Source organism: Gorilla gorilla, chromosome 18 (assembly GCF_029281585.2).
Source record: "Gorilla gorilla gorilla isolate KB3781 chromosome 18, NHGRI_mGorGor1-v2.1_pri, whole genome shotgun sequence".
In the NCBI taxonomy this organism is placed as follows: Eukaryota; Metazoa; Chordata; class Mammalia; order Primates; family Hominidae; genus Gorilla; species Gorilla gorilla.
Window position 1 is genome coordinate 30,228,185 of NC_073242.2, and position 24,307 is coordinate 30,252,491.

A 24,307-nucleotide genomic window follows, 5' to 3' on the forward strand; every position below is an offset into this window, starting at 1 on the left:
GTAATTTGCTCTGAAATGTACCCAAGAGATAAGGCATGATAGATAGAATTAGTCTTTATAAATATATATGTGGGCCGGGCATAGTGGCTCATACCTATAATCCCAGCACTTTGGGAGGCCAAGGCAGGCAGATCATGTGAGGCCAGGAGTTGGAGACCAGCCTGGACAACATGGCAAAACCCCATCTCTACTAAAAATACAAAAATTAGCCAGACATAGTGGTGTGCTCCTATAATCCTGGCTACATGAAAGGCTGAAGCAGGAGAATCGCTTGAACCCAGAGGTGGAGGTTGCAGTGAGCTGAGATCACACCACTGCACTCCAGCCTGGGTGACAGAGCTAGATCCTGTCTCAAAATAAGTATCTGATAAAGTTCATATAATACAGTGTCAATGACTGAATCCAGGTGGTGGCCTTAAAGGTGTTCACCGTACAATTCTGTCAACTTTGCTGTGTACTTGGAATTTTACAGAATGAAATCTTAAGGAAGAGTGGTATTAAAAGTATAGAAACCGAATTACTTGGAATACTACTCAATAGGTATTCAATAAATATATTTAGTGAATAAATAAGCACCTCATTCCTTCTTGAGGCTAGAAACTAAGGCATCACCATGTGTGCAGGTGACCCTCATGGTGCTGGTACCCAGAAAAGTCACAGTCATCAAGGCTTCTGTGCCATCCTTACTGTGACCTGGTAGCCTTAATGCTCCATGGTCGCCCAAGACAAGATAAGACAGCCTCCCATGGCTCCCCACAGAGTGGAGAGGGGATGCAGGCACAGGCCGGAGCCACGCGTCATACTCTGCAGAGCTGATTCCCCGACCCAGCGTCCATGGCCAGAGTGGAGGACACCCCACACCCTCTACCTGATCAAATTTCCTTTGCTTCTTTTCCAGGTTGGACACGAGTTGCCGCTGGTTGTCCAAATCGACAACCAGGTCGTCCAGCTCCTGCTGAAGCCTGTTCTTGGTCTTTTCCAGTTTATCATAAGCGGCCGCCTTCTCCTCGTATTGCTGGGTGAGGTTCTCGATCTCCTTCTGGAACCTCTTCTTCCCCTCTTCCAGAGCTTCCACGGTGCTGGCAAAGTCCTGCAGCTTCTTCTTCGAGTCGGAGAGCTACAAGGACAGCGTCCAGGGTAGGGTGAGAGGGGGACCGTGAGTGACCCCTGTCCCTGGCCCCACAGACTCTGAGAAGCGAAGACCATGTCTCCTCGTTGGAGAAACCCAATAGCAGGGGAAGCTGGGGGTCAAGCACCATCGCACCAACACTCCACCGCGATCTGCCCGCGGGGGATCTCAGCGCACAGAAGTTGAGAGGACCCATGAAGGAAGCAAGGACACAGGGCAGGCACCTGGATGTTGAGAGTGGAGATGTGGCGCTCCAGGTTCTGCTTGGCCTCCATCTCCTCGTCCAGCTGGTCTTGCAGGCTGTTCCGCTCCTCCTCCAGCTGGCGCAGCTTCGTAGACACGTTGAGCTTCTGCCGGGTTTCTTCTTGAAGCAGCTCCTGCAAAAGGGATGCAAAGAGGTCCCAGGGACCTGCCCCGAGGAAGGCCACCTCCCAGGTCCCCTGGATGATGTGGCAGGACACTCACCTGGGTGTCCTGGAGCTGGGAACTGAGGGACGCCACATCCTTGGCCAGCTTAATGGCCTTCCCCTCGGCCTCGTTAAGCATCCCTGTGACGCTCTCAACTTCATTCTAAGGGTGCCAAGAGACTGGTTAGTCAAAGCCTCTAGAAGGGGATCCTCGTTGAAAGGAGCCCTTTTTACTCAAAACACATGGGCTAGGACTTGGGGTGTCCACTGATTGAGAAAATACCCATGAGGTATGGGACTCTGATAAAAAAAAAAAAAACACAAAAAAACAAAACTCTGTGGCTTGAAGGGAACTCCGTCACCTATGAGTTGGGACCCTGGCCCTAGACTCTGTGGTTCTAAAAACTTATTTGAGCCCCAATGGTATTGACTGGGACCTGATCCCACTAAATAGATCCTAGATCCCTGCCAAGGTTGGTAGAGACAAAGCAGCAGGTCTGAGAGTCCAGACGAGGTGCTCTGGCTGGTCCACTCTCTAAGGCTGGAGAAGGGAGACCAGGATGGTACTTGAATGTCCCAGGAATGCTGTCCCATCCCTTCCTTCCTCACTCCTCCTCTTTGTCCCTTCACTGACCCTGATGGCCAAAGCCAGAGACGCAGACCCTAAAGGTAAAAACGTCCTCTCTGTATTCTCTGGCTTTTACTCCCTAGTGTCTCTGCATAAGTCCCTTTGAGGGTGTTAGCCTACCCCTCCATCTCTTCCATTGACAAGGAGGATATGAATGATCTTGACACTGCTTATATGAGGGTGGCTAAAAGCCCTGCTCTCAACTGCATGTGAGAAAAACACATCTCACTTAATTCTTCCCTTGCCCCTTGGTCCCTGGCTGTGAACATGTTAAACATTTATGAAAACTTTGGCCACGTCCCCATGAGTGGAAAGGCAGGGTAAATGGCTATTCCAAGTGAAAGAAGACCAAAGACAAAAAGACCATGTCATTCATCAGCTTAAAACCCCTCAACAGCTTCACATTGCCCAGAGTAAGGATCAACATACGTGAAATAGGTTCTCAAAAGCCCTACATCATCTGGGTACAAGCTCCCCCTCCAACTCCACTCTGTACTATCTCCCCCTACCCCCAACCCCAGCTGGGCACTCCAGCTCTACTGGCTGTGTGTCTCTCTCCTAATTTTTCTACTTACCACAGGGCCTTTGCACATGCTGTTCCCTCTGCCTGGTAGACTTATCCATGCTCCTTAGGGAAGCCTTTCGTGGCTCCTCCTCCCCCAGGTTAGGCCCCCTGGTTATTTACACTTAGGCATCATGTGCCTTCCCTTTGCTGCATCATTTGACATTCATTTGTGTGATTATTCATGTCTTTCTCTTCCCTTCCCTTCCCCTTACTCGGCTGGAGTCCTACTGGGGCAGCGACAGTGTCTCTTCTTCCTTGCTGTTGTATCTCAGGATTAAGCACAGTGCCTGGCATAGAGCAGGTGCTCAATAAATACTTATCAAATTGGAAAAGGAAGGGTTTTTTTTCTTTTCTTTTTTTTTTCCTGAGACAGAGTTTTGCCCTTTTAGCCCAGGCTGGAGTACAATGGTGCGGTCTCTGCACACTGCAACCTCTGCCTCCTGGGTTCAAGCTATTCTCCTGCCTCAGCCTCCCGAGTAGATGGGACTACAGGTGCCCACGACCACGCCTGGCTAATTTTTGTATTTTTAGTAGAGACTTTTCACCATGTTGGCCAGACTGGTCTCAAACCCCTGACCTCAGGTGATCCACCCACCTCTGTCTCCCAAAGTGCTGGGATTACAGGCATGAGCCACCGCGCCTGGTCAGAGGTTTTTTTAATATTTAATTGAACAGGGAGATCATCACCTCCCCTCCAGGAACGCAACTAGAGGAAAGGACTTGCCTTGCAGCAAGAAAGACCTCAGCGAGCCGGGAAGAGGCTCCTCCCCACAGAACTGGGCACCACCCAGCACTGCCCACGGCACCACCCAGCACTGCCCACCACACCACCGCGCCACCGCCTCACCTGCAGCTTGTGGACTTTGTCATTGAGCTCCGCCCGGGCCCGCTCCCCATCGCTGCACTTGGACTGCAGCTCCTGCACCTGCGCCTCCAGCTTCTTCTTCTTATGTTCCACCTCCTGCTTGGCCTGGCCCAGGACCCGCAGCTCCCCGGCCAGGTCTGCGTTCTCTTTCTCCAGCGTCTGCTTATTCTTGTCTAGGTTCGCCTTGGCCTGGCGAAGGAAGCAGAGGGGAGGGATAACAGGGAGGCTGTGGCCGGGAGAACGTTTCAGGCCCTGCCCTTTCCTCCCTCAGAGAGGTCCAGGAAGGCACACGACAGGGGGCACACAATCACCAGTAAGAGATTTGGGGTTTTTTTGTTGTTATTTTTTTTTTGAGATGGGAGTCTTAACTCTGTTACCCAGGCTGGAGTGCCGTGGCACAATCTTGGCTCCCTGCAACCTCTGCCTCCCAGGTTCAAACTATTCTCCTGCCTCAGCTGCCCAAGTAGCTGGGATTACAGGCGCCCGCCACCATGCCCGACTAATTTTTGTATTTTTAGTAGAGACGAGGTTTCACCATGTTAGCCAGGCTGCTCTCGAACTCCTGACCTCAAGTGATCCACCCATCTTGGCCTCCCTAAGTGCTGGGATTACAGGCGTGAGCTGCCGCACCCAGCTGATATTTTGGATTCTATTTTCCTAAAGCTCATGGGTTGCAATCTGGAATCCCATGAGTGATATCCAACCTGCTGACATGTCCCCTTTGACCCTTTCACTACTTTTAAAAAAATGAGTTGCCGACATTTTAATAAATGTCACATAAAAATCTGGATTCCCAGCTTCGTTTTCAAAAAACTTTAATGTTTGAAGGCCTGCCATGGCAGCTCATACTTGTCATCCCCAGCACTTTGGGAAGCAGGCAGGAGGATTGCTTAAGGCCAGGAGTACAAGACCAGCCTGGACAATGTAGTGAGACCCCCATCTCTACTAAAATAAAACATTAGCTGGGTGTGGGGGGCACACACCAGCAATCCCAGCTACTCAGGAGGCTGATGGCAGGCTTGCTTGAGCCCAGGAATTGGAGGCTGCAGCGAGCTATGATCATACCACTGCACTCCAGCCTGGGCAACAAAGTGAGACCCTGTTTCAGAAGTAAGTAGCTTTGGGAGGCCAAGGCAGGTGGATCACTTGAGGTCAGGAGTTTGAGACCAGCCTGGCCAACATGGCAAAACCGCATCTCTACTAAAAATGGAAAAATTAGCCGGGCGTGGTGGCACACGCCTGTAGTCCCAGCTACTGGGGTGGCTAAGGCACAAGTATTGCTTGAACCTGGGAGGTGGAGGTTGCAGTGAACCAAGATCATGCCACTGCATTCCAGCCTGGGTAACAGAGTGAGACTCCATCTCAATCAATCAATCAATAACTAACATTCTATATGGTGACTGTGGTGGTGGTGGTTACACAATACACATTTGTTAAAATTAATGGAGCAGTAAAATGGATAAATTTTACTACATATGCCTCAGTAATCCTAAACTTAAAAACAAAAACAAAAAACCAACAACGAAAGATCTGGAAACAGAGGGTCTTGCTTTCCTTCAAGGCAACAATCTGCCACATCTAAGTAGCGGCTGGCTCTGCAGGTGGGGCAGTCACATTTCACCGCCCCCGTCCTTCACAGGTGTCGTGTGATTGACACTGCTACTTCTGTCCTAGTTAAGAGAAACTTATTTTATGGAACCAGCTCCTGTAGGCATGTGAGTTGCCCTACAGGAAAAAAAAAAGTGCGTTGGGGCCAGGCGCGGTGGCTCATGCCTATAATCCCAGCACTTTGGGAGGCCTATGCAGGCAGGTCACTTGAGGTCAGGAGTTTGAGACCAGCCTGGCCAACATGGTGAAACCCCGTCTCTACTAAAAATATAAAAATTAGCCAGGCATGGTGGCAGTCACCTGTAATCCCAGCTGCTGAGGAGGCTGAAGCAGGAGAATTGCCTGAACCCAGGAGGCGGGGGTTGCAGTGAGCCGAGATCCCGCCAGTGCACTCCAGCCTGGGCGACAGAGTGAGACTTTGTCTCAAAAAAAAAAGTGTGTTGGGCAAAAGTAGGACGCGGTGAGGGGCTTCTTTCCAGGTTGTAGAGAAGGGGAAAGAGAAGCACAAGTATCCCGAGAGGAGAAGACCCACCACTCAGTCTTCCCATAGTCCCTGGGAGGTGCTGGGACTTGACCGGTCAGCCCTGGATGCCCGTCCTCCCTCCAAGACATGACTAAGAGCTGCCAGACCTCAGATGGGGACAGGGAGTCTCTTGGTGGTAACAAAGCAGTGAAGCACGGACCCTAGGGGACATGGGCTCCCAGAAACCTTAGCCCAGCCTAAGACCCCAGAACTGGGGCCAAACCGCACGAGGGCTTGGGGAGCCCAGGTAGGAGCTGATGTTAAACGTTTCTCCCACAAGCAGATGGAACCAGGTCTCTACATCAGAATTCAAGTTGTTAGAGGCAAAGGCCTCTGTTTCCCTGCACCTGAGATGGGCAGAGGTTTGCACCTCTACCTACTTTGTGCGGGTCAGCAATGGACATGCCGTCTGCTGGTGGTCTTAATAACTGCGTCTTCCCAAAGAGGCCTGGCTGGGAATGGGCTTGGTTTCTAGCTCCTGTTCACGTCTAATGAACCCCAAGCATGGGGAGGGTCAGTGACTCTGTCTGGGGCCTCACTCTTCCAACCATAATTTTTTTTTTGGAAACGGAGTCTCACTCTGTTGCCCAGGCTGGGGTGCAGTGGCACAATCTTGGCTCAACTGCAACCTTTACCTCCTGGGTTCAAGTGATTTTCATGTCTCAGCCTCCCAAGTAGCTGGGATTACAGGCTACCACCACCACGTCCAGCTAATTTTTGTATTTTTAGTAGAGATGGGGTTTTGCCATGTTGGCCAGAATGGTCTCAAACTCCTGACCTCAGGTGATCTGCCTGCCTTGGCCTCCCAAATGCTAGGATTACAGCTGTGAGCCACTGTGCCCGACCTCCAACCATAAAGCTAAATGGGACATGTATGGCTTACTGATGTCTTGAGGGCTAATTGTTCCTGAAGGTGGGAATAGCCCATTTCAATTAAAATTGTCTAAAAATAAAAAGTAGGCTGAGAGTGGTGGCTCATGTCTGTGATCCTAGCACCTTGGGAGGTCAAAATGGGAGGAATGCTTGAGCTCAGTAGTTTGAGGCCAGCCTGAGCAACATAGTAAGACCCCCATCTCTACAGAAAAGTTAAAAATTAGCTGGGCATGGTGGCAGAAGCCTGTAAGTCCCAGCTACTAGGGAGGCTGAGGCAGGAGGATCACTTGAGTCCAGGAGTTTGAGATTGCAGTGAGCCAAGATTGCACCACTGCACTGCAGCCTGGGTGACAGAGTAAGACCTTGTCTCTAAAAACAAACAGTTTTTTTTTTTTAAAGTAACTTTTGAACATAATAAAAGGAACACAATTGAATGGGGAAATGTATGTCATAGTTACAACTAACAAAATCCGATTTGTCCAAAATACATAAAGAGTTGACAAATTGTTGAGGGTAAGTATTTAGATCCCACTCGACAAGTAGTAAGAGTCCACTGATTCATTTGGAGAGTGAGGGTGAGCTCAGTCCCGTACAGTGCTTTTCAGAGGGTCCTCCCAAGACCACCTCCATCAGGATCAAGGGCAGGCCTGGAAATTTGTACATTAACAGGGGCCACAGGTGAAATGAAATTAGTTTGTAAAGCACTTGGAATAGTGTCTGGCACATAAGTGCTACACTTTTTATTGTATTATTTTACTTATTATTTTTATGTAAAGTAACACTTGAGGTTTCAACAGACCAGGCAATGAACCAGCCCCAGAAAGGTGTTCAGTAAACCACCACATGGAAGACTGTTCACCTTGACTAGTTGATGCAGTTTAGATCTGTGTCCCCACCCAAACCTCATGTTCAATTGTAATCTCGTGTTCTATTGGATTACAACAATATGAGATTGGGGTGGGGACACAGATCCAAATTGTACGAACTAGTCAAGGTGAACATTGGGGCCTGGTGGGAGGTGACTGGATCATGGGGGCAGTTTTAAATTTTTTTTTATTTTTATTTTTTTGTGACAGAGTCTCACACTGTCACCCAGGCTGGAGTGCAGTGGCGCGATCTTGGCTCACTGCAACCTCTGCCTCCCCGGTTCAAGTGACTCTCCTGCCTCAGCCTCCTGAGTAGCTGAGATTACAGGCACCCGCCACCACAACCCCAACTAATTTTATGTTTTTTTTTGTTTGTTTGTTTGTTTGTTTTTTGGCGAGACGGAGATTTACTGTTGTTGCCCAGGCTAGAGTGCAATGGCGCGATCTCGACTCACTGCAGCCTCCACCTCCCAGGTTCAAATGATTCTCCTGCCTCAGCCTCCCGAGTAGCTGGGATTACATGTGTGCACCACCACACCCAGCTAATTTTTGTATTTTCAGTAGAGACAGGGTTTCACCGTGTTGCCCAGGCTGATCTCGAACTCCTGACCTCAGGTGATCTGCCTGCCTCGGCGTCCCAAAGTGCTGGGATTACAGGCATGAGCCACTGCACCCAGCCTAATTTTATGTATTTTTAGTAGAGATGGGGTTTCACTATGTTGGTCAGGCTAGTCTTGAACTCGACTTGGTGATCCGCCCATCTCGGCCTCCCAAAGTGCTGGGATTACAAGCATGAGCCACTGCGCCCGGCCTTTGGGGGCAGTTTCTAATGGTTTAGCACCATCCCTTTGGTGCTGCCCTCATGAGATCTGGTTGTTTAAAAGTGTCTGGCAGCTCCCCATTCTCTCTCTTCTGCCTGCTCTGGTCATGTAAAACATGCCTGCTTCCCCGTTGCCTTCCACCATGATGGTAAGTTTCCTGAGGCCTCCCCAGAAGCAGAAGCTGCTATGCTTTCTGTACAGCCTGCAGAACCGTGAGCCAATTAAACCTCTCTTCTTTATAAATTAACCAATCTCAGGGTGGGTGCAGTGGCTCACACCTGTCATCTCAGCACTTTGGGAGGCCAAGGCAGGTGGATCACCTGAGGTCAGGAGTTCGAGATCAGCCTGGCCAACATGGCAAAACCCCATCTCTACTAAAAAAAAAAAAAAAAAAAATTAGCCGGGCATGGTGGTGTGTGCCTGTAGTCCCAGCTACTTGGGAGGCTGAGGCAGGAGAATCATTTGAACCCAGGAGGTGGAGGTTGCAGTGAGCCAAGATCACGCCACTGAACTCCAGCCTGAGTGACAGAGTAAGACTCCACTGCTCAAAAAATAAACAAATAATCCAGTCTTGGGTATTTCTGTAGAGCAGTGCAACAACGGACCAATACACTAGTGATAGAACCAAATGCAAATTCCCCAAAATTTTTAGGCAATGCTGCACCCACTTAATCTAGCAGAGCCAAAAGCTTCCACTGAAGGGGATGTGGAGGAGCTGCAATGCTGAGGGTAATGTAACTCAGGCTTTCAGGAAAACAATCTGGCCGAAGGTCGCAGGCTAAAAAACTTACCCTGGGGAATGAAGCACAGGCACTACCCCAAAGGAGAGAAGAGCACCCAAGATTCAGCATTCAGTACTGCTATTTACCAGCTCCCACTCCCATACACCGCAAAGAGTTCCAACAACGGGAGAGTGATTTGACCTAGTCATTCTCAAATTATGCCGGAGAGAGCTGTTCTGCCATTGAAATCAAATAATGACAAGTTTGCTCCAGTCTTTTTTTTACAAAAGAAAAATCGCTATGTTGCCCAGGCTGATCTGAAAGTCCTGGGCTCAAGTAATCCTCCCTCCTTGGCCTCCCAAAGTGCTAGGATTACGGGAGGCGTGAGCCGCCATGCCTGGCCTTCCTCCAGTCTGCAGAGAAATTAAAGTGGATAGAATGATCCCAGTTTTAAGTTTCATTTAAATCTCCCCGAAAGTGTTGTTAACACCTTTGCTTATCCCCGAAGGGCAGTGTATTGATAGGCCCCACCCATCCTATAGGCCTTCAGTCTTGTAGAGGCCAGAAAGTGGGGTCTAGGGCCAGACTGTTTGGGTGCAAATCATGGCTCTGTCACTTACCAGCAGTGTGACCTTGGGTAAGTCTCTTCACCTCTAGGCACCTTGGACCTCAGTTTGTTTGCTTGTAAAATGAGTTTAATAGTACACATCTCACAGGGTGGTTGTGAAGATTAATTGACATACTGTATGAGAAGCATTTCTATTCATTCTTTTTTTTTTTTCTTTTTTTGAGATGGCGGCTCACTCTGTCGCCCAGACTGGAGTGCAGTGGCACGATCTGAGCTCACTGCAACCTCTTCCTCCTGGGTCCAAGTGATTGTCCTGCCTCAGCCTCCTGAGTAGCTAAGATTACAGGCACATGCCACCACACCCAGCTAATTCTTTATATTTTTGGTAGAGATGAGGTTTCACCATGTTGGCCAGGCTGGTCTCGAACTCCTGAGCTCAAGTGATCTGCCCGCCTTGCCTCCCAAATTGCTGGGATTACAGACATGGTGAGCCACCGTGCCCAGCCTATTTTTATTGTTTGATTAAGGTCTCACTGTGTCGTCCAGGCTAGAGTGCAATGGCATGACAGGGCTCACTGCAGCCTCAACCTCCCAGGCTCAAACGATCCTCCCACCTCAGCCTCCCAAATAGCTGGGACCACAAGAATGCACTACCAGGCCTGGCCAATATTTTATTTTGTTTTGTTTTTTTTTTTTTGAGATGGAATCCTGCTCTGTTGCTCAGGCTGGAGTGCAATGGCATGATCTCTGCTCACTGCAACCTCTGCCTCCTGGGTTCAAGTGATTCTCCTGCCTCAGCCTCCCAAGTAGCTGGGATTACAGGCATGCACCACCGTGCCCGGCTAATTTTTTGTATTTGTAGTAGAGATAGGGTTTCGCCATGTTGGCCAGGCTGGTCTCGAACTCCTGACCTCAGGTGATCCACCCGGTTTGGCCTCCCAAAGTGCTGGGATTACAGGCTTGAGCCACCACGCCTGGCCTACTTTTTTAAAATTTTAGTAGAAACAAGGTCTCACTATGTTGCCCAGGCTGGTCTCCAACTCCTGAGCTCAAGCGATCCTCCCGCCTCAGCCTCCCCAAGTACTGGGATTACAGGTGTGAGCCACCTCACCCAGCCTGTATGGGAAGCATTTTGTAAATAAATATAAGCTGCTATCATCATCATTAGAATCTTATGTAACTTGTTTTTTGTCTTTATGCAGACCCTGATATGTAGTAATTTGAGGCTGCTGATGTCACTCTTATGTGTCATCACCAAAAAGCATCACCACTTACCCTCTTGAACTGCTCAAGCTGCTCTGTGAGCTCCTCCACCGCCTGTGCGTGTTTCTGCCTCATCTCCTGGACCTGAGCCTCATGGGACCGCGTCTCTTCATCCAGGGCCTTCTTCAGCACCGTCACCTCCTGCTCCCTCTTGGCCCTAGATGGGAGGAACACAGTGAATGGCAGTTGGGTGGAGACAGAGGGTCATCTCAGTGCCGTGCAAAAGAATGAGAGCTCTTCCAGGACCCAGAGCTGCAATCCTCATCACCACCCCTCTCTAGCTGTGTGACCTTGGGTCACTCACCTAACATCTCTGGACCTAAAATTTCCTCAGCTGCAAAATGTGGAGCATATCACCTGCCTAGGACATCTGTAATGACTGTCAAACAAATACACAAAGTAATAGAATTGAAAGGATGTCTGTGAACTGCAAAATTTTGCTTAAATATTAATGTTGGCTCTTATTTAATGAGCAGTTACTATATGCCAGGCCCTGAGCTAAGTTTTTTATATACATCATCTAATCCTCAGAGCGACCCAAAGAGGCAGGTGTGTTATTATTTCGGAAATTTTACAAATGAGGAAACTAAGGCTAAGAGAGGGTAAGCAGTTTTACCCATGGTGTCACAGCCATTGTGTGATGGAGCCAGAATTAGAAGCTAAACCTTGACCTTGAGTCCATGGTTTTGTTTGTTTGTTTCTGAGATGGAGTTTCACTCCTGTTGCCCAGGCTGGAGTGCAACAGCACAATCTTGGCTCCCTGCAACCTCCACCTCCCGGCTTCAAGCGATTCTCCTGCCTCGGCCTCTTAAGTAGCTGGGATTACAGGTGCCCACCACCACGCCCAGCTAATTTTATATTTTTAGTAGAGACAGCGTTTCACCATGTTGGTCAGGCTGGTTTCGAACTCCTGACCTCAGGTGATCCACCTGCCTCAGCCTCCCAAAGTGCTGGCATTACAGGTGTGGGCCACCACACTCAGCCTGGTTTTTTGTTTTGTTTGTTTTTCTTATCGAGTCTTGCTCCGTCGTCCAGACTGGAGTACAGTGGAATGATGTCAGCTCACTGCAACCTCTGCCTCCCAGGTTCAAGGGATTCTCCTGCCTCAGTCTCCCAAGTAGCTGGGATTACAGGCGCCCACCACCACGCCCGGCTAATTTTTGTCTTTTTAGTAGAGACAGGTTTTCATGATGTTGGCCAGGCTGGTCTCGAACTCCTGACCTCAGGTGATCTGTCTGCTTCGGCCTCCCAAAGTGCTGGGATTACAGGCGTGAGCCACCATACCTGGCCCATGCCCTGGGCTCTTCTGTATCAAAGGCCAGGCGGCAAGGGAGCAGAACGCTGTGCTCTATGTGCATGTGACACTGCACAAAACCCAAAGTGGGGGAAGTAAACCCCAGGGTATATGGTGTTGGCACAGCTAGCATAGCTATAAGCTATGATATATGCTATGCCAACACCACAGATTGCATCAAAATACATTTATGTGTTTACTGAATGAATCAATGACCTAGTTTCACTAGAGTCAGGATTCGTGATCTGGCAGGCAGTTTGTTATTGTTTGTTCATTTGAAGTGAATCTTCAATTGAAAACCAATCTGATCAATTTTATTTTTAAAATTTAACACAAAAGTTATACACACACATACTTGGGAATTGGAGCTTGGGGACTGACTGATACACACACAGACAGACAGGAAAGAATTTCTCAAGAATGTTGACTGGTGTGACTAAGGGTGATTTTTTTCTTTTTTTTTTTTTTTGTTTTTTTTTTTTTTTGAGATGGAGTCTCACTCACTCTGTCACCCAGGCTGGAGTGCGATGGTGCGATCTCAGCTCACTGCAACCTCTGCCTCCCAGATTCAAGTGACTCTACTGCCTCAGCCTCCTGAGTAGCTGGGATTTACAGGCATGCACCACCACGCCCAGGTAATTTTTGGATTTATGGTAGAGACAGGGTTTCACCATGTTGGCCAGGCTGGTCTTGAACTCCTGACTTCAAGTGATCCACCTGTCTTTGGCCTCCCAAAGTGCTGAGATTATAGGCGTGAGCCCGACCCTAAAGGTGATTTTTTTTTATGTCTGCTTTTCTATAGTTTTCAAATTGTTCTCTGAGTATATCCAAGCTTACCAATGAGGATGGTTTTGAATGCAGCCTGACACAGAGTCATAAACTTTCTTAAAACAGTATGAGATGTTTTTTCCAATTTGTAAAATTTTTTTAGTTCATCAGCTATTAATTAGTGTTAGTGTATTTTATGTGTGGCCCAAGACAAATCTTTTTCTTCCCATGTGGCCAAGGGAAGCCAAAAGATTGTACATCCCTGGTATATACTACTCTTCTGATGAGAAATAAGATGATGAGGGTCGGGTGCAGTGGCTCACACATGTAATACCAGCAGTTTGGGAGGTGGAAGTGGGTGGATCACTTGAGGCCAGGAGTTCAAGTCCAGCCTGGGCAACATGGCAAAACTCCATCTCTACTAAAAACCAAAAATTAGCCGGGTGTGGTGGCACATACCTGTTAATCCCAGCTACTCAGGAGGCTGAGGCATGAGAATCGCTTAAATCTCAGAGGTGGAGGTTGCAGTGAGCCAAGATGGCACAACTGCACTCCAGCCTAGGCAACAAAGCCAGACTGCCTCAAAAAAAAAAAAAAAAAAAAAAAAAAGAAACAACCAACCATGCTTCTGTAAGTTAAAGCAAACCGCGGCCAGGAAGGTAAATGCACAGGGGCTGAGAAATCCTGTGATGCACGATTTGCTTTGGGTTTGTCCCCTCTTCTGCCCCCATCCCATTGGTGCAGTGGGATAGCAGGATGGTGGGATTGATGGGCCCCTCACCTGAGCTCCTGCTGAGTGGCTGTGCTGTCCAGCGTGTCTTCCAGCTCTGTCTTTAGGGCCTCCAGCTCCTCGCCGAGGTCTCGCTTCTGCTTTTCAGCCTTGTTCCTGGCGGCCCGCTCTGAGTCCAGGTCCTCCTGGAGGTCTGAGATGTGGCCCTCCAGCTCCCGGATCTTCTTCAGGGCATTGTTCTTCTGAGCGATTTCATCGTCAAGCCTTCCAGAGAGAGACCCACCAGAATGAACCCCCAGGTCCCTTGGTTTCCTCTCTTACAATGTGGCCAAAAACTGTTTTCTGGGACCAGACAGTTATGTTGCAGAGACATCAAACACCTTCTATCCATGTCCCCAGGTCTGCTTCTTGACATGCCAGACTATTTGAGATTAACATAGGATGTGAGTGCCAAGGTCTGACATCAAAACAGGTTGTACATGTGCATGGGTGTGTGTACGTGTGTATGCACGTGTGTGCATGTGTGTGCAAGAATGCAAAGCATTGACCCCAGACTGGCAAGGTACCTGGTCACAGTAGGGACTGTGTAGATGCTTTCTGAATGTTGGACAGTTATTCTTCCCTGGCAACTGTCTGTTCTTTCTGCATTTGCTCAGTGACTGAGTACCCGCCCCATGCACAGCACTTGGCCAGCCACTGCTTGCGGGGGATATTCAGACTGGGGGTCTGCATCTGGTGGAGGTGGTGACCACAGATCAAGGTGGGCTGCAAGAAGCCCTGTTAAATGGCAGAATGCTGCAGGAGAGGCAAGCACTTTGATTTTACTGTACTTGTGAACGGGCAGCAACAAGAGAGAAAGTGAAATAGCTGAGTTGGGGTGAGACTGCAGAGGGTGGATGGGCTCTGAGGGTGAGGCTAAGGAAACTGGATTTTCCCTAGTAAGCCAGTGAAGTTAGGTTTTTGTTTTGTTGTTATTGTTTTGAGACAGGGTCTTGCTCTGTTGCCCAGGCTGGAGTGCAGTGGCATGATCATAGCTCACTTTAGCCTCAACCTCCTGGGCTCAAGTGATCCTCCCATCTCAGCCTCCTGAGTAGCTGGGACTACAGGCACACACCACCATGCCTGGCTCATTTTTTAACTTTTTGTAGGGACAGGGTCTTGCTATGTTGCCCATGTTGGTCTCAAACTGCTGGCCTCAAGCAATCCCCCCACCTCGGCTTCCCAAAGTGCTGAGATTACAGGCGTGAGCCACTGCATCCAGCCAGCAAAGTTTTGTGAGCAGGTTCCTGCCCCAGAGAGATGCTGTCCCTTCATCACCGTAGCACTGTCAACATAGCACAAATTGGATGACAAAAGAGCCAGGCCAGGGGATCAATCAGAAAGCTTTGAGGCTTAAATCCCAGCTCTGCCTCTTAGAAGCAATGACATTGCTCCTGTTGCATTACCTCTAGGAGGCTCAGCTTCCTCCTCAAAGACACCGGCAGTACACCTGGCCAGGTGTCTGCAAAGATATTGCTTGAAAAGAACTTAGCACCAAGTGAGCAGGTAAATAATCATTCATAGTGGCTGCTGCAGTGTCAGCATTAGTGTAAATCCAGCTAAGAGCCAGGAAGAGGGAAAAACCAGAGGAAATGGGTGGGGGACATTTAGAAGGACTGGCAGAATCTGAAGGTTGCTGTTTGCTGTGGGTCGGCAGAAACAAAGGAGGAGACTGGTGTTCACAAAAAAGAGGGCCCTTAGAGGGAGGGGCTGGGGAAAGGAAGGTCATTCCCGCCTTAGACAGGGGTGTTTGAGACGACGATGGAAATTGACTCATTGGGCAATCGGAAATTCAGAAGGGGGTCTAGATGAGAAAAGCCTGGATGTCGAAGAGGCAGCAGCAACACCATGGGAGTAGGTGAGATCAACTGCAAAGACATGATGTGTTTGTAGGGAAGAGAAGAAAGTCGAAGGTGAGGATCTGGGGGAGTGAACAGGGTCGGGAAGGCTTGTGGAAGGCCTGGCCTGGGAAACGAAGTTCATGCCAAGGGCCTGGGGCCACCTTGACCAAGACAGCCACTGCGAATGAGCGAATGAGCAGGGGCCCAGGGGATACATGGACACACAGCAAATGCCCCTTGCCAGCCCTGCTACCTGGCCAGGGCCGCCTGCAGCTCCTCCTCCTTCTTGGCCAGCTGCATCTTGAGCTCTGCGATCTGCGCCTGGAGGTCAGCGATCTGCTCGTGGAAGTCGCTGGCATCACCCTCCAGCTTCCGTTTCAGCTTCTCCAGCTCCTGCCGGCTCTTCTCTTCCTTCTTGAGCCGCACTGCAAAAACCAAGGTGCTCTTCAGGAAGGGGAGGCCCCAGAGAGATGCCCGGAAATGAGCCTTCCTGCCCAGGCATTTTACCCGGAGGAGATGAACACATCCCCCAATCAGTAACCATCATAGTCACAGCCTGGACCATTATCTCCTGATGAACAGCACCTTATATTGTCATATTATTAGTTGAGATGGAGTTTTGCTCTTGTTGCCCAGGCTGGAGTGCGATGGTGCAGTCTCAGCTCACTGCAACCTCCGCCTCCCGGGTTGGAGCAATTCTCCTGCCTCAGCCTCCCGAGTAGCTGGGATTACAGGCGCCCGCCACCATGCCTGGCTAATTTTTGTATTTTGAGACAGGGTTTCACCATGTTGGCCAGGCTGGTCTCCAACTCCTGACCTCGTGATCCGCCCACCTCGGCCTCCCAAAGTGCTGGGATTACAGGCGAGAGCCACCACCCCCAGCCCTTTTATCATATTATTGGTGCGTGTGATGACTAAGGGTGATTTTGAGAGGTGGCATAGAGTTAGTTGTCACTCATGGGATCATCTGCCATCCTCAAATTTCCTTTCTGATTTTCCTGCTTTTAAAAATACCCATTCAAGCCCAGGAATAGTGGCTCATGCCTATAATCCCAGCACTTTGGGAGGCCAAGGTGGGAGGACTGCTTGGGCTCAGGAGTTTGAGACCAGACTGAGCATCATAGTGAAACCCCATCTCTACAAAATAAAAAATTAGCTGGGTGTGGTGATGCACGCCTGTAGTCTCAGCTACTCAGCAGGCTGAGGCAGGAGGATCACTGGAGCTTAGGAGTTTTGGGCCGCAGTGAGCCATGATCGCACCATTGCACTGCAGCCTGGGCAACAGAGCAAGACCTCATCTCTAAAAAAAATAATAAAATAAAATAAAAATAAATCTCTTGGTAGCTGGTTTACCTTCCAGTTCTGAAATCATAGATTCATGCTTGTTTTTCAGCTTGGTAAGATTCTTGGCCTTTTCTTCCTCTTCTGCAAGATTTGTCGTTAAGTCACTAATCCTCTCCTCAAGGAGTTTTCGTTCCTTTTTGGGGAAAGAGAAAGAGATAGCTTTAGGATTTTTCTTTTCTCTAGAATCTATGTTTCACTTTTAGTGATTTCCATGTAAACAGTTGAAAGAAAAACCCACATTATAACAAAATACAACTAGAGTTTTAAATGGTAAAGAGAAGTCCCATAACAATTTCCAAAAACTGGCCATTTCTCATCTCGTGCCAGTTTGTCCCTCACATTGTATGGTCAGCTAAAGGTACCCTCCTTCCATTCCTGCCACCGGCCAGCTCTTCCCTGCCCCAGGGCCTTTGCACAGTGGGCCAACCAGCTGAGATGCTCTTCTACTCCCCTCTAACTGCTCCTTCATCTTTAAGTTTCTGCTTAAATGTCACCTCCTCCAGGAAGTCTTCCATGAATACCCTTCCTCTATCCCCCACTGCCATATTCTTTTTTTTTTTTTTTTTTTTTTTTGAGACAGAGTCTCACTCTGTCGCCCAGGGTGGAGTGCAGTGGCGCTATCTCAGCTCACTGCAACCTCTGCCTCCCACGTTCAAGTGATTCTCCTGCCTCAGCCTCCCGAGTAGCTGGGACTACAGGTGCCCGCCAACACACCCAACTAATTTTTTGTATTTTTAGTAGAGATGGGGTTTTACCGTGTTGGCCAGGCTGGTCTCCAACTCCTGACCTCAGGTAATCCACCTGCCTCAGCCTCCCAAAGTGCTGGGATTGCAGGCATGAGCCACCGCACCCGGCCTGCTGCACTCTTATAATATGGTGAACGTTTCCTTCAGAGCCCTGGTCACCATGGTAAATGACGATTATTTGCCATCTCACTACAGTATAAACCCCACAAGGGAAGGGTCCTCCTTCACCATGCATACCTGCATCTAACACAGAGCCTGGCTCACAGTAGTGGCCAAGTTGACATCCAGCTCAAAGAACTAAAAGCAGGTCACCCTTGTGGGGCTGGTTAGTGACTACTGACTACAGTGACCAGCTTGTCCTGGTTTTCTAAGGGCTTTTCTGCTTTGAGAACTGAAAGTCCCAAATCCCCAAAATCTCCCTGATCCTGGTAAGCCTGTTGTTTTTAATGCAGAAACTTGATTCCACCTTTTTTTTTTTTTTTTTTGAGACAGAGTCACTCTGTCACCCAGGCTGCAGTGCAGTGGCACGATCTCAGCTCACTGCAACCTCTACCTCCCAGGTTCAAGTGATTCTCCTGCCTCAGCCTCCCAAGTAGCTGGGATTACAGACACTGGCCACCACACCTGGCTAATCTTTGTATTTTTAGTAGAGATGGAGTTTCGCCCTGTTGGCCAGGCTAGTCTCAAACTCCTGGCCTCAAGTGATCCACCCACCTTGGCCTCCCAAAGTGCTCGGATTATAGGCGTGAGCCACTGCACCCGGCCCCTACTCACTTTTGACAGTTTATTGTTCTGATCATCCATGACCAGGATCTCATCCTCCAGTTTCTTGATCTTGGCCTCAGCCGTGACCTTCTCAAGTTGCAGCTTCTGCCTGGCAGCTTCCTCCTCCTCCAGCTGTTCTTCAAGGTCCTTTGTTGTGGAGGGAAAAGAGTAACAGCTTTGGTTATAACAAATTTACTCTTGTGGTGATCTGGGGACTAATGAATACAGGGGCTAGGCCTGAAGATGCCCAGAACTCTGTAGCCTTCTAAAAGGAAGAAATAAAGGCCTGGGCGTGGTGGCTCACACCTGTAATCCCAGCACTTTTGGAGGCCGAGGTGGGTGGATCACTTGAGGTCAGGAATTCAAGACCAGCCTGGCCAACATGGTGAAACCCCGTCTCTACTAAAAATACAAAAAAAATTAGCCAGGCATGGTGGTGGGCTCCTGTAATCCCAGCTACTCGGGAGGCTGAGGCAGGAGAATCGCTTGAACCCGAGAGGCAGAGGTTGCAGTGAGCTGAGATCGCACCATCGCACCCCAGCCTAGGCAAGAGAGTGAGACTCTGTCTCAAAAAAAAAAAAAAAAAAAAAAAAAAAAAAACCTGGGTAAGCTGCTCTGCTTCATGGAACCTCAACCTCCTCATCTATAAAATGAGCACAGTAGGTACCATGGTGGTTTTAAAATCTATCCACAAGTTCTTTGCTACTCCAAAAAGGTGGAGCCTAATTCTCCTCCCCTTGAGTGGGGGTTAGGTTTGCTTCTAACAACAACAACAAAAATCAGGAAGAAGTGATGGAATGTAACTTCAGAGATTAGGCTATAAAAGGCATTGCGGCTTCCTTTCTCCTCTCTCAGATCACTCCTTCTGGGGGAACTCTGCTGCTATATTGGAAGGACACTCAAGCAGCCCTGAGGGGAGAGGCCTTCAGGATAAGGAACTGAGGCCTCCTCCAACAGCTGTGTGAATAAGCCAAGTAGAAGTGGGTCCTCCAGCCCCAGATGAGCCTTCAGATGACTGCAGCCTCAGCCAACACCTTGACTGCAACCTCAGGCCGGACCCTCAGCCAGAACCACTCACCTAAGCCACTCTCAAATTCCTGACTATGCAGTACTTTTTATTTTTAGCTGCTGAGTTTGGCATGTTTTGTTATGTAGCAATAGCTAACAAATACAATTATCCTCCATTCAGGCTTGCTGTTAGGAGAAAAGGGGTTAGCACATGCAAGGCAGGGCAATAGAACAGAGTGGGCTCACTGTGTTCAAGTCCCAATCCCAGCTGTGTGGCCTTGATCAGATGACCAACCCTCTCCAAGCCTCCGTCTCATCATCTGTCCCAGCAGGGACACATATCCCTGGATGCACCTCCACAGGCCTGTGGTGAGGGTCAAGTGATTTGCTACCCACCACGGGCTGCCCCTGTGACACCTTACCAGCATCTGCTGGGCCATCTTCTTCCTTTCAGCCTGTAGCTGCTGGCCCCTGTCTTCCTCCTCCTCCAGGCGGGCCTCCATCTCATGCAGTATCTCCTCCAGCTCCTGCTTCTTGGCCGCCAGCCGCACCCGCATCTCCTCAGCCTCTGCATACAGCTCTGTCTCTGCCTGCAGCTGTTCCTGTAGCAGGTTCTTCTCCTCGGTCAGCTGCACGCAGGTGGTGGGGAGGAGGCGGGTGAGCCCCACGGGGCCAAGTCCTGTTCCCCAGCAACCCCAGCCACGCATCCATACAGGTACCTGCGAGTGCTTCTGCTCCAGCTCCTTAAGCTCATTCTCTGCCTTCTGCTGCCGCTCTTTGGTCTTCTGCAGTTCATCCTCCTTGGCCTGCATCTCCTCCTCCTGCCGTGTCACCTGCAGCAGTGGCTTCACCTGCACACACATGGTTAGCCCATCATTTGTTTTTGTGGCAAAGGGATATGTTGTCATAATAAATTCGATCAGTGGTTCTGAGCCAGGGACAATGTTGCCCCCACCGATCCCCACTAGGGGATATTGTCTGGAGACACTGCTGATTGTCACAGCTGGGATGGGGGGTGCCTCTGGCATCCAGTGGGTAGAGGCCAGGGATGCTGCTAAACACCCTACAGTGCACAGGACAGCCCCCACAACAGAATTAGTCACCCCAAAATATCAACAGTGGCAAGACTGAGGAACTCTAAATTCGAGCACCAGAAAAGGTGCAAAGTGAAAGGAAAAAGTCTCATCTTCCCCACTTTAGAACCATCCCAACAGAGAACTACGGCTGAAAAGTGATATTTCCTTCCAAGGACAAAAGGGAGAAAAAAAATCTTTCATATCCCACCCACCTCCCTATCAAAGTCATTATTAACATTGTTTACATTTCCTTCCTGGCTCTTTTTCTATGTTTAAAAAATAGACTTAAGACCATGCTGCCTAGTTGTAGAGGCTGCTTTTATTATTTAAAATTATATGATACAGACAGGAACAGTGGTGCACGCCTGTAATCCCAGCATTTTGGGAGGCCGAGGCAAGTGCTTGAGCCCAGGAGTTTGGGACCAGCCTGGGCAACATCATGAGACCCCATCTCTACAAAAAAAAGTAACCAGGCATGGTGGTGTGTGCCTGTAGTCCCAGCTAGTGAGGGGGCTGAGGCAGGAAGATCGCTTGAACCCTGCAGGCTGAGGCTGCAGTGAGCCACGACTGTGCCACTGCACTCCAGCCTGGGTGACACAGTGAGACCCTGTCTCCACAAATAAAATTTAAAAAAAAATTATAAGATATTTATTACCCCATGCTGTTACATCATTCTTACAACTTTACATAGCCATCTTTTAAGTTAATTTATTTATTTAGAGATGCTCTTGTTTTGTCACCCAGGCTGGAGTGCAGCGACACAATCATAGCTCACTGCAGCCTTGAACTCCTGGCCTCAAGCGATCCTCCCACCCCAGCTCCAGAGTAGCTGGGACTACAGGCACATGCCACAGTGTCCAGCTAGACAGCTAGGGAGAAGTCATTGTTTGTTTTACCAGACCTATTCAGTAGCCAAAGCCATCATTTTAATAGCTGAAAACATTCCACTGATAGATGAACCATTATTGAACTCATCATTCAGCTAGGACCGGACACTGAAATTCTGCTATTGTAAATAAGGCCATAATGAATGCCCTTAACTCTTGATTTTCTTTTCTTTTCTCTTTTTCAGTTGGAGTCTCGCCCTGTCACCCAGGCTGGAGTGCAGTGGCACGATCGCAGCTCACTGCAACCTCCGCCTCCTCGGTTCAAGTGATTCTCCTGCCTCAATCTCCTGAGTAGCTGGGAGTACAGGTGCCCACCACCACACCTGGCTAATTTTTGTATTTTCAGTAGAGATAGGGTTTCGCCATGTTGGCCAGGCTGGTTTCGAACTCGTGAACCCAGGTGATCCTCCTGCCTTGGCCACCCAAAGTGCTGGGATTACAGGCATGAGCCACCACACCCGGCTAAGACGATTTTCTTAGGATAGTTTTTCAGAAGTTGGTTCAGTGGGGACGAACATTTCCAAAAAGCAGCATCTGCTGTCCTTCCCTGGGCTGCCTCCTAACTCTTTGTTTTCAAGCCCCTGCCTGGCACAAGGAAGCCCCTGCTATGTACTCCGGCAGCTTGCTTCATGCACTTATCACAGTTTGCCATTATGTATCTGTCTCTGTGATTATCTGTTTATTGTTTACTCCCCACCAATTCGGCCAGAATATTCATGGAGGTCAGGGACCATGGTGTGTGTTCACAGCCGCACCCCCAGCACCTAGCATGTGCCTGGGATACAGCAGGCACTCACTGTCTATTTGCTTGGTGAAAAAGCCTTGCACCAGTGTATACACTCAAGGGCATATAAGGAGAAGCCTAGTCTATTGCAACACAGCATGTCTTTGTGCCATGGGGACAATGCAACCAGTGCCTCTACAGGAACCAGTTGAGTCCTCTGGAGGCCTTGACTCTGCCAGAAATAAAAAATAATACGCTATGGCCAGATGAGGTGGCTCATGCCTGTAATCCCAGCACTTTGGGAGCCTGAAGCAGGAGGGTTGCTTGAGGTCAGGAGTTCAAGACCAGCCTGGGTAACAGAGTGAGACTCCATTTCAAAAAATGCAAAAAGTAAAAAAAAAACCTGCAGTATTGATACATGCAACAGTCTGGATGCTCTCTAATTCCATGTATAGAATATTTGTTTTATTTTTTTTTGAGACGGAGTCTCGCTCTGTCACCAGGCTGGAGTGTAGTACAGTGGCGTGATCTCAGCTCTCTGCAACCTCTGCCTCCCGGGTTCAAGTGATTCTCTTGCCTCAGCCTCCTGAGTAGCTGTGACTACAGGCGTTTGCCACCACGCCCAGCTAATTTTTGTACTTTTAGTAGAGACAGGGTTTCACCATCTTGGCCAGGATGGTCTTGATCTCTTGACTTTGTGATCCACCTGCCTCGGCCTCCCAAAGTGCTGGGATTACAGGCGTGAGCCACCGTGCCTGGGCTTTTTTTTTTTAAGAAAAAAAAAAAAAGAAAAGACAGAGTCTCAATCTTTCACCCAGGCTGGAGTGCAGGCATGATCTTGGCTCACTGCAACCTCTGTCTCCTGGGTTCAAGAGATTCTCCTGCCTTAGCCTCCTGAGTATCTGGGATTACAGGTGCCTGCCACCATACCCAGCTAATTTTTTTATTTTAAGTAGAGACGGGGTTTTGCCATGTTGGCCAGGCTGGTTTTGAACTCCTGACCGCAAGTGATCCACCTGCCTCGGCCTCCCAAAGTGCTGGGATTACAGGCGTGAGCCGCCGCCCCCGGCAGCATGCTTGAACCATCAAAATTACAGAACTGGAGAACAGAGTGGTTTCCATGGCTACGGAGGAAGTGGGTGTGGCTATAAATGGACCACACGAGGGATTCCAGTGCTGATGGAAATATTAATACTTTGTGTTAAGGTCCTGGCTATAGCCTATGTGCCAAAGGACAGGGCCTCCTCAGGCCAGAGAACCGCCAATGTGCAAGGTCTGAGTTCGAGCCCTCCATTCCACACCCGCTTGCGACCACCTCCTGTCCCAAATGTGGAGTCTCCAGAGTGAAGAACCAGGGCTGGGGGCCCCTGGGAAGGGGGCTGGGGCAGAGCACTCACTTTGGTGAAAAGCCTCCACCACTGCCAGTTCCGCAGCTTGAGGTAGGCGGCGCAGTTCCTCTGAATCACCTTCATGGCGGTCAGCTGCTGCTGCCTCTTGGCAAAAGCCCTAGGGAGGGGGGAAGAGAAGGTGCGGGGGTCATGAAGCCTCACCCTGCTGTCAACAGAGCCCTGCCCTGCAGCATCCTGAACCTGCACAGGGACATGCCCCATTCTCCCCAGCTCAGGTTCTTCCAGAAACCCTGTGTGACACATGTGTTGTCTGGCTGCAAACAACTTAAATAATCTACAGGACAGAGCCTTTCTCAGTGGACAAGGAAGACCCAGGGCTCACAACATGCCCTGGACTTAGCTGAGATCAAAACACCACTCAGAAAACACAACTATGTGCATCATTCCTAAGGGGGCTCCCGTACTCCCCAGCTGCACTAGCTGTTTCTTTTTTCTTTCTTTTTTTTTTTTTTTTTTGAGATAGAGTTTTGCTCTTGTTGCCCAGGCTGGAGTGTGGTGGCACGATCTCAGCTCACTGCAAACTCCACCTCCGGGGTTCAAGCGATTCTCCTGCTTCAGCCTCCTGAGTAGCTTGGATTACAGGTGCCCACAACCATGCCTGGCTAATTTTTGTATTTTTAGTAGAGATGGGGTTTCCCATGTTGGCCAGGTGGGTCTCAAACTCCTGACCTCAGGTGATCCACCCACCTTGGCCTCCCAAAGTGCTGGGATTACAGGTAGGAGCCACCATGCCGAGCCTGCACCAGCTGTTTCTGACTAACTTATTTATTTATTTATTTATTTATTTATTTTCAGAGACAGGGTCTGGCTCTGTGGCCCAGGCTGGAGTGCAGTGGTG

General features: G+C 49.3%; 2 protein-coding genes across 8 annotated transcripts in view; one reads left to right on the top strand and one right to left on the bottom strand.

The window, feature by feature from the left end:
- NDE1 (nudE neurodevelopment protein 1) overlaps positions 1–1,036 on the top strand; it is an 81,163-nt gene extending 80,127 nt beyond the window's left edge. Inside the window, exon 11 of one of the 2 annotated variants that reach the window (XR_010131340.1) lies at positions 899–1,015. The gene's annotated coding sequence lies outside the window, so the exon portion shown is untranslated. Of the gene's footprint in view, positions 1–898 lie in introns of both variants that reach the window. The other variant, XM_055365717.2, reaches the window with a different exon arrangement.
- The window catches only part of MYH11 (myosin heavy chain 11), a 160,237-nt gene that overhangs the window by 20,202 nt on the left and 115,728 nt on the right, over positions 1–24,307 (bottom strand). For all 6 annotated transcript variants that reach the window (XM_031002889.3, XM_055365702.2, XM_063699582.1 and 3 more), the window contains 12 exons: positions 23,458–23,566; positions 20,093–20,224; positions 19,796–20,002; positions 18,375–18,512; positions 16,864–16,987; positions 15,764–15,935; positions 13,682–13,894; positions 10,851–10,995; positions 3,577–3,783; positions 1,595–1,699; positions 1,354–1,506; positions 869–1,117 (listed from right to left, as the gene is read on the bottom strand). In XM_031002889.3, the coding sequence (XP_030858749.2) occupies positions 869–1,117; positions 1,354–1,506; positions 1,595–1,699; positions 3,577–3,783; positions 10,851–10,995; positions 13,682–13,894; positions 15,764–15,935; positions 16,864–16,987; positions 18,375–18,512; positions 19,796–20,002; positions 20,093–20,224; positions 23,458–23,566 (1,954 nt within the window). The remainder of the gene's footprint in view (positions 1–868; positions 1,118–1,353; positions 1,507–1,594; positions 1,700–3,576; positions 3,784–10,850; positions 10,996–13,681; positions 13,895–15,763; positions 15,936–16,863; positions 16,988–18,374; positions 18,513–19,795; positions 20,003–20,092; positions 20,225–23,457; positions 23,567–24,307) is intronic.